Source organism: Belonocnema kinseyi, chromosome 6, assembly GCF_010883055.1.
Source record: "Belonocnema kinseyi isolate 2016_QV_RU_SX_M_011 chromosome 6, B_treatae_v1, whole genome shotgun sequence".
Taxonomy (NCBI): domain Eukaryota; kingdom Metazoa; phylum Arthropoda; class Insecta; order Hymenoptera; family Cynipidae; genus Belonocnema; species Belonocnema kinseyi.
Window position 1 is genome coordinate 43,588,684 of NC_046662.1, and position 9,745 is coordinate 43,598,428.

A 9,745-nucleotide genomic window follows, 5' to 3' on the forward strand; every position below is an offset into this window, starting at 1 on the left:
TATTCTCGGATAAAAGCTAGTTTTTGTTTCTTGAAAAGTCTATCATTATATTTATATTCGAAAATAATCTGAATTGTTTTTAAATTTTTGGCTGAAAATTTATTATGTTTAATTGCAAATTCCAGTACTTTTGTTAAAAATTCATGTATTTTGATCATTTTTTTTTTTATAAAATGAATCTTTAGTTAAAAATCAACTTTTGGTTGAAATGTAGCTATGAACTCTTTTTTTTTAAATTAAGAATTAATGTTTTCACCCCAAAAGGTGACAATTGCATTTTTATTTAAGAGTTAATTTTTTTAATTGAAAATTTATCTTCTCTTATTGAAAATTCATCTATTTTGTGAGAAAATCGTATGTTTTGTAGAAAGTTAATCCTCTTGGTTGAAATTCATCCTTTTTGGTTCAAAATGCAACTTCTTAGTTGAAAATTAATCTGTTTTGGTTAAGAATTCAATAATTTTTTTGAAAATTCGTCTTATTTGGTGAAATTCAACTGCTTTTGACTTAATATTAACTCTGTTTTTAAATATCAACTATTTTTTTTCATAATTCTTTTTTTTAATCAAATACTAGGTTTAAAGAGAAACTGCTTTTTTAAATTTATTTTTTCTTCGTGAATATTCATTTAGTATGAAATTAAATTATTTTTTTGAATATTTCAATATTTTGTTGCAAATTCGTTTTTTTTTTAATTAATTTTTTATCTGAAAATGTAGTTATTTCATTCTTGAGTCAAATTGGTTTCTTTATAAGTTGAATATTTAACTATTTGGTAGAAAATTAATTAATTAAATTAATTAATTTTGTTAAAAATTCCTCTATTTGGATAGAAATTAAATTATTTGAAAATTTCAATATTTTGTTGCAAATTCATTTTTTTTTTTTTTTTGTTAAAAATTAATTTTTTATCTGAAAATGTAGAAATTCCTCTTTTATGATTTTAAACTTAACTTTTTTCTGAAAAATCCGTGTAAAGTTCAAGTTTTATTTATTTCTGTCATTTTGATCAATTTATAAAATAATTATCCTGACGTGAAACAGAGAATTTTAGAAAATAAATATCGTTTTTATTTTGGGACTGGGATTTTTGTTACATTGTTCGTTGCGAATTCGTCTTTTTTTAGTTAAAAATTGAACTAATTAATTTTTTATTAAGATTCAACCTTTAAATTGGACATTCATCTCTGGTTCAAAATGTAACTACTTTGTTGAAAATTAATTTTTTTAACTAAAAGTGTAACTATTCCAAATAGGAAATTTAACTACTTTGCTTCAAATTCATTTTTCTTCTTGCATAAGGATGAAATTTTTAAGAGAAAAATTAACTATTCTATTTTTGATTGAAAATTTGCTTGAAAATTGATACTTTTTATTTCAAAATTAAACTATTTGTTTGAAAATGTATGTGTTTTGGTATAAAGTTCAACAATTCCAGTTGAAAACTTATAATTTTATTTGAAAGTTATTCTGTTCAGTAAAAAATTAATTTCTTTAATTGAAATTGTAACTGTTCCATTTTTAGATAAAAATTGGTCTTTTTAATTGAAATTTCAACTATTTTGTTGAAAATCCACGTATTTTGTTAAAAAATCGATTTTTTTTGTAGGAAATGATCTTTTTCTTTGAAAAATTCTTCATTTCGGTTATAAATTCATCTTATAGGTTGGAAATAAAATTACTTCGTTGAAATTTATAGTCTTTAGTTAATTTTTTTGTTTAATTCACCATTTTAATTGAAAATTCATCTCTGGTTGGAAATATAACTTCTTTGCTGAAAATCTACTTTTTTAAACTAAAAATTAAACTATTCCACTACTTTGCTCAAAAATAATTTTTTTCCTTGCACAAGAAATTGCATAAGAAATTCCTGCATAAAATTTCAATATTTTGTTGTAAATTTGCTTTTTTTTTTTTGTTAAAAAATTAGTTTTCTATTTGGGTAAAAAATTAATCTTGTTTGTTGAAAATTCATAATTTCAGCAGAGGATTAAAATATTTTCTAAAAAATTCGTCTTTTTAGTTGAGTTCAACCATAGAAAAATTATTTTTGTTTGTTGAAAATTAGTTTTTTAAACTGAAAATTTAACGTTTCCATTTTTGGCTGAAAATATATCTCCTTTGCTTGAAAATTGAACTATTTGGTTGAAAATTCCTCTTATCGTTAGAAAGTTAACTTTTTTATGAAAAATTCGACTTTTTAGCTTGAAAACTTTAATATTTTGTTAAAAATTCAACTGGCTGATAATTCGTTTTCATTTCTATTGAAAATTATTATTTTTTTTATACTGAAAATTTAACTATTCCACTTTTTAGTAGAAAATTATTCTCCTCCGTTAAATATTCATATTAGTAGGTTAATAATTCAGCAATTTGTTAAATAAAATAACTATTTTGTTGAAAGTTAAATTATTTTGTTAAGAATTCAACTATTTTGTCAAAGTCGTAATTTCTGGTCGAAAATTCAACTCTTTTTTCGGAAATTCGTCCTTTTGGATTTAAAGTTCATATTTTATGGTGAAAGTGTCATTTCTCTTGGTTGAAAATTCATCTTTATTGGCTGAAAATGATTTTTTTTTCTCGAAAATGCAAATTTTCGGGTTGAAGACCCTCTTCCGAAAAATGCATCTTTTTTAGTTGAAAATTCACGTACTAATTTGTTAAAAATTCATCTTTTTGTTAGAAAATTAAGCTTCTTAATTGAAAATTCATCTTTGTAGTTTTAAATTTCGGCTATTTGGAAAAAAAATCATCTGTATCGTTAAAGTCGATCTCTTTTGGTTGAAAATTTAACTGTTTTATTGAAAAACATTCTATCGTTGTTGAAAATTTATCTTTTTTGGTTGAAAAGTCATATTTTTTGTGTTAAAAATTCAGGTATTTGGTGAAAAATCAATTATTTCGTTCAAAATTTAATTGTTTGGTTCAAACATTTGCTTTTTTGTTGAGATCATCTTTTTTATCGAAAATTCATCGTGGTTGAAAATTCATCTTTGTTGGCTGAAAATGAACTTTTTTGTCGAAAATTCAACTTTTAAGGTTGCAAATTCGACTGTCTTCTAAAAAATTGTTCTTTTGGAGTTGAAAATTCAACTGTTTTTTTTTTAAATTGATGTCCTTTTTTGAAACATCGTCTTTTGGTAGAAAATTAATCATTTTTATTGAAAATTCATCTCTGTAAGTTAAATTTTATTTTTGTTAAAAGTTCAACATTTTGTTAAAAATTCAAGCATTTATTTGAAAATTTAACTATTTTGTTAAAGTGGTATTTTTTGGCCGAAAGTTTAACTGTTTATTTAAAAGTTTTTACTTTTGAATTAAAAATCCATCTTTTATGATTCAAAAGTCATATTTTTTCATTACAAAAGTTAATTATTTTGTTCAAAATTTAACTATTTTGTTAATGTCGCCTTTTTTTGGTCGAAAATTAATCTTTTATGGTAGTAGTCATCTATGGGTGGCTGAAAAGTCATATTTTTTAGTTGGAAATTCAAATATTTGGTTGGAAATTTATGTAGTTTGTTGAAAATTCATCTTTTGGTAGAAAATTATTCTGTCGGTCATCTTTTTTGGTCGAAAATTGATCTTTTATCGTGAAACAGTTATCAATCGTGGTTAAAAATTCATTTTTTTTTTTTTGCTGAAAAATGAACTTTTTTGTCGAAAAATCAAGTTTTCGGGATGCAAATTCAATTTTCTTCGAAAAAATTGACCTTTTTTTTTTGTAGAAAATTCAACTGTTTATTCTAAAATTCATGTATTTTGTTCAAAATGAATCTTCTTGGTTAAAAATTCATATTTTTTAATTAAAAATTCAGCTTTCTGGAAAAAAATTCACTATTTTTTTGAAAGTTTAATCTTATTGTTAAAAATGTAACTGTTTTGGTAAAATTATCTTCTGGTCGAAAATTGTTGACATTATAATTATTTAGTTAAAAATGTAGTTATTTTGTTAAAGTCATATTTTTTTGCTTAAAGTGAACTTTTTATCGAAAATTAAACTTTTCGGGAAGAAAATTCCACTATCTTCTAAAAAATGGACCTTTTTTCAGTTGAAAACTCAACTATTTAATTAAAAATTTATGTCGTTTTTTTGAAAATTCGTCGTTTGGTAGAAAATTAATTTCCCTGATTGAAAATTTATATTTATTCGTTAAAAAGTAAACTACTTGGTCAAAAATAAACCATTTTGTTTAAAATTTAGCTTTTTTATAGAAAAGGCATCTGTCGTGGTTAGAAATTTATCTTTTGAGCTGAAAGTGAACTTTTTTTTATCGAAAATTCAACTTTCTTCTAAGAAATGGACTTTTAAATAAAAAAAAAATAAATATTTTGTTTAAAATTAATTTATTTTGTAGAAAATTCATTTCCCTGGTTGAAAAGTCATCTTTTTCATTACAAATACAGCTATTTGTTCAAAAATCAATTAATTTGCTTAAAGTTTAATTATTTTGTTAAAAATTTAGCTATTTTGTTAATGTTATCGTTTTTTTGGCTGAAAGTGAACATTTTTGTCGAAAATTTAACTGCCTTCTAAAAAATTGATCTTTTTTAATTGAAAATTCAACTATTTAGTTGAAAATTTATGTAGTTTATTGAAAATTAATCTTATTGGTTAAAAATTCAGTTATTTGGAAAAAATCAACTATTTTGTTGAAAGTTTAATTATATTGTTTAAGATTAAACGTTTTGGTAAAATTATATTTTTTAGTAAAAAATTCAACTGTGTTATTGAATTTTTATTCTTTTCGGTTGAAAAAACATCTTTCTTTGTAAAAAAAATAATCTCTGTTGTTTGAAATTGATCTTTTTTAGTTAAAAACTCAAAATTTTGGTTGAAAATGTATGTAGCTTATTGAAAATCCGTCTTTTGATAGAAAATTAATTTCCCTGGTTGAAAAGTCATCTTTTTTTTGTTAAAAATTCATCTATTTTTTTGAAAGTTTAATTATTTGGGTGAAAATTTAGTTATTTTGTTAAAATCATATTTTTTCACTCAAAGTGAACTTCTTTGTCGAAAATTTAACTTTTCGGGAAGAAAATTCCACTATCTTCTAAAAAATTTACTTTTTTTCAGTTGAAAACTCAACTATTTAGTTAAAAATTTATGTCGTTTGTTGAAAATTCGTCTTTTGGTTGAAAATTAATTTCCCTGGCTGAAAATTCATATTAGTTCGTTAAAATTTTAGCTATTTGGTCAAAAATAAACTATTTTGTTTAAAATTTAGCTTTTTTAATTCTTTTCTAAAAAATGAATGTTTTTTTTTTAGTAAAAAATTTAACTATTTGGTTTAAAATTAATTTATGGTTTTTTGGTAGAAAAATAATATTTCTGTTTGGAAAGTCATCTTTGTTTCTTTAAAATTCAACTATTTGATCAAAAATAAATTATTTTGTTGAAAGTTGATTTATTTGTTAAAAATGTATCTATATTGTTAAAGTCATCTTTTTTTTGCATCAAATAAACTCTTTTGTCAGAAATTCAACACTTCAGGTTAAAAATTCGACTCTCTTTTAAAAAATTGATCTCTTTAATTTGAAAATTGATGTCGTTTCTTCAAAGTTCGTCTTTTATTCGAAAATTCATCTTTTTTTTCGAAAATTCAACTGTTTATTTAAAACTTAGATCTTTTATTTTAAAAATCCATCTTCTATGTTAACAAAAGTTGAACTTCTTATTTGAAAATCAATCTCTCTTGAGTGACAATTTAATTTTTTTTTCGAAAATTCAACTGTATTCTAAAAAAATTTGTCTTTTTGGCTTGAAAATTCAACTATATGGTTAAAAATGCAACTGAAAATTTTTCTTATGTCGATAATATTAATCTTTAGTGTATTGATACGGATTAAAATTTTATTTTTCGATCAGTCTAGTGTCATGTGTTACAAAAAAAAAAATTACAAAAAGGCACCATTAAATTGATCGGTTGAAAAACCCCGGAAAATGAGCTAATCACCAGACAACCTGACTTTTGGGAATGGTTGAACTGCGATACGCCACCTGGTGAGAAAAATCCGAACTAGAGAGAATAGGTACGATTTTAAAGATCCATTTTATTTTCCGCGCAATTTTTGTTGCAGATATTAAATTATTTATTCGATACTAAAAATAAGTCTTTTTTTGGAAACAAAGGGGCTTAGATCGAATTTACATCTAATAAGGTGATATATGTAATATGTTATATATGTAATTCATTTTAGAATGCGTATTTCCAAAATCTTCCACTTTAAGAAATTTTTTATTTTAGATTTTAATTGTTAAGTGTACATTTTAGTTTAAAGAATTTTAAAATTCAGTTTTAAAGACGTAAGCCATTCAAAATTAGAAGCGTTTGAAATCGAAAATTTTAGATAAAAAATATTTTTAGTTGATCAACTGTCAATCTAAATTAATAGTGATTTTAAAAATTTTTATTTTCATTGTTTTAATTTTTATTTATTTTTAATTTTTAAAATTATTATAGATTAGTCTAAAATATTACATTTTTAAACCATTCAATTTGAAATTTTTTAATTAAGAAAAATAAGAATTAATTAATATTTAGGAATATCTGACTGTTTATTCAAAATCAGTAATTATAGTCAATATTAAAAACTAAATTTTGAACGTTAGATTTTAATTCTTCTATTTAAAAAATGTAATTTGTGTGTAAAAAATGGTTGAATTTCGGTGTCAATAGCCCACGGCATAATTTAAAAGAAAATCTAGATATTGGCAGATCTCGAACAACAAATTCAAAAGCTTTTTAAAAATTTTGAATGGCTTCAGAAGATCAAAAAACATTTCCTGTGAAAATTGAAAATGATTTTTATTTCTTAAAGATAATTTTGAGTGATTATTTAAAAAGATTTACGAAATTATCAAAAATGCATGTGGAAGATTTTAAGGAAATTTATTTAATTTGACAGAATTAAGAAAAAAATTAGAAAAAAGTGGATTAATTTTCAAGGATGTTTAAAAGTTCTAAAATAATTTCAAAAATAATTTAAAAATTTGAAAAAAATGTAAACAACGTGCAGATGTTTCAAGATTTTCCAATAAAATTTGGAAGCATTTTAAGGATTTTTTAACCATTTAAAATATAAATAATTTAACTTTTAATTTAAGAAGTGTTCAGTTTATGAATAATTGTTTGGACAATTTTTAAATTCGTTGATTGATTCTTCAATTTAAACTTTCGAGTATTTGCCTCTCAGAATTCAATTTTTTAAAATTGTTTTTACTTCACAAAAATATCGTAAAAATATTTTTATCAGGGTGGCCGCTGGCTTTTATTAAATAAAAAATATAGTTTCAGTCTAAATTATTCCAATTTGAACCCATTTAATTGAAAGAGTTTTTATTAAGAAAAAGGATAATTATTTAATATTTAGCAATATTTAACTTATAATTTAAGACGGCTCAATTGAAGCCAATTGTTAAAATTGCGAAAATCTTTTAACATTTTAACGTTATAATTTTTGTTGTTCTACTTAATACAATGTTTAATTTGTAAGGGAAATTGTTAAATTTTGATATATAAATAATAATTGATCACGTATTATTTGTAGAGAAATTTGATTAATTTTAAGAGATATTTAGAAGTATTGAAAAGATTAAAAATTAATTAAAACCTTAAAATTATATTAAGTAATTTAAACGAATTTTTCGAAACAAAATTTCAGAACTTCTAAACATATTTTAAACTGAATAAAATTTGTCCTACAATTTTTAGAAAATCTTAAAAATTAAAAAGAAATCCTTAAATTATCCATTGGTTGTTTTTAATAACATTGGAATTCTCTTAAAATCTTTTTGAATATTCTGTTAAAATAATTTTCCAAAATGAAGAATCATTTTCAATTTTTCCTAGGAATTAAAAAAAATGTTTTTATTCGTTTGGAGCCTTTCACAATTCTTACAAAGCCTCTACATTTTTTGTAAGCTGCATTTTTTGTAAGCTGTATTTGCACCGAAATATCGTTACATATAACCAAATTTTTTCGGTAAACACGTTTCGTTAAAATTATTTGAAATCATTTTAAGTTCTAAATTAATTTTTAATCTTTTTCAAACTTCTAAATGTCTCCTAAAATTACTCTAATTGTTTCTATAAATAATAACTGTTCAATTGTTATTTAGAAATCCAAATTTTAAGGACATTTTTTTTCAATTCGCAGAATTTTCTCAAATTTGTAGGACAAATTCAATTAATTTTTAAAGTTCTTGAGAAGTTTTGACAACAATTTCAAAAGTAAAAAATTTCAAGGGTGCTTAAACTATTTAAAATAAAAACAATTTAAATTCTGATTTAAGAACTTTTAAGTTGAAAAAATGTAAATTTAAAAATATTAATTGGCCGGAAATAACTGAATAATATAATTTTGACCATTTTTAAGGTTCATTGATTTATTCTTTAATTTAGAGTATTGAAAATGTTAACCTGGATTTATATTTCTGGAGCTTAATCTAAATCTTTGAACTCTATAATTTATGAATATTAAAAATTCGGAATTTTGCAGTTTAAATTCATTAAACTTGAAATTATTCAGTTGAAAAGTGTTAGTACATGCCAGATTATACGTATAAATTATTGAAAAATTAAATAGGAATTTTTAGAATTTAAATACTTTTAAGCTTTAATTTTAAAAGTTAAAACATCAAGAGTTCCACTTTCAAAGCTTTAGTTGGTTTTTTTTTTGTATTACTTGTACTTTTACTGTTTATCTTTATATTTCGATTTTTTACATTTTATTGGCCGGGAAAAATATTTGTGAACCGGGAAATGACCGGGAATTTTGTTCTTTGATTAAAAAGGGCACCCTCTTTTATGCAAAAATTAATGTACGTCTTTTAAATGATACCTACTCTTCTAGTTCCAGTTTTCGCCACCAGGTGGCGAAATGATAGACCACTATTTCCATTAGACGTCCGATTTTTTCCTCAAGAAAGATGTAAAAATTTGTATTATTGTAGGTTCATGTAGGTGAGAGTGGTTGTGCAATATTGAGACAGCATAGCAGACTCATATGTGCCGGTAATCCTGCAGGCAGGATCGATCTTCGAGACCCAAACACACTCTCCATCGAACACACTTTAGACACCCACAGTGGTTCTTTGAGTGATTTTGACGTCCAAGGAAATTACCTCGTCACTTGTGGCTTTAGTAACAGGTGAGAAAAGGCACAACTTTCCTCCTTTCTGATTTTAAATTTGGAATTTATTTTACGCATGTAGGGTATCTCTTTTAACTTGATAGCAGCGCCATCTGACACGCGAATTATTGGGTATCTCAAAGTTATTAGAGAAATTTAAATTGAAAAAAGCAATAAATATCCATTCATTTTAATCAGGAATATTATACTGAGGTCTAAAATTAGTTATTTACTATAAGATTGCTTGTTAAAATTAAATTCAAATTCAATTTTCTTCCCAATAGTTCCAAATTGGTGGCGCTGTCATAGCTACTCAACAGGCATATTGTAGATAAATCAGGATCATGCACAAGAATTAATGAATTCCTCTCTCTCTCTCTCTCTCTCTCTCTCTCAAGGCTACTTGTCCAGATTAAATTAAACCAATTAAGCCTTAGCGGCCACACTTCAGCAAGGCCACGTGGGGTAACTTATTACCCCACGTTGAAAAACCTAGTTTTACAACACATATGGGTGTTTAAAAACGTCTAACCGATTTTTTCATGTTTGTTGAAGAGTTCTTAAACATTTCTAATTATTTTTATTGGTCAATCAGAAAAAATGGATTTTT

At 23.7% G+C, this 9,745-nt stretch overlaps 1 protein-coding gene across 5 annotated transcripts in view; it reads left to right on the forward strand.

The window, feature by feature from the left end:
- Window positions 1–9,745, forward strand: part of LOC117175725 (PAN2-PAN3 deadenylation complex catalytic subunit PAN2) — a 145,912-nt gene that overhangs the window by 16,659 nt on the left and 119,508 nt on the right. For all 5 annotated transcript variants that reach the window (XM_033365506.1, XM_033365508.1, XM_033365509.1 and 2 more), the window contains exon 5: window positions 8,957–9,153. In XM_033365506.1, coding sequence (XP_033221397.1) covers window positions 8,957–9,153 — 197 coding nt within the window. The remainder of the gene's footprint in view (window positions 1–8,956; window positions 9,154–9,745) is intronic.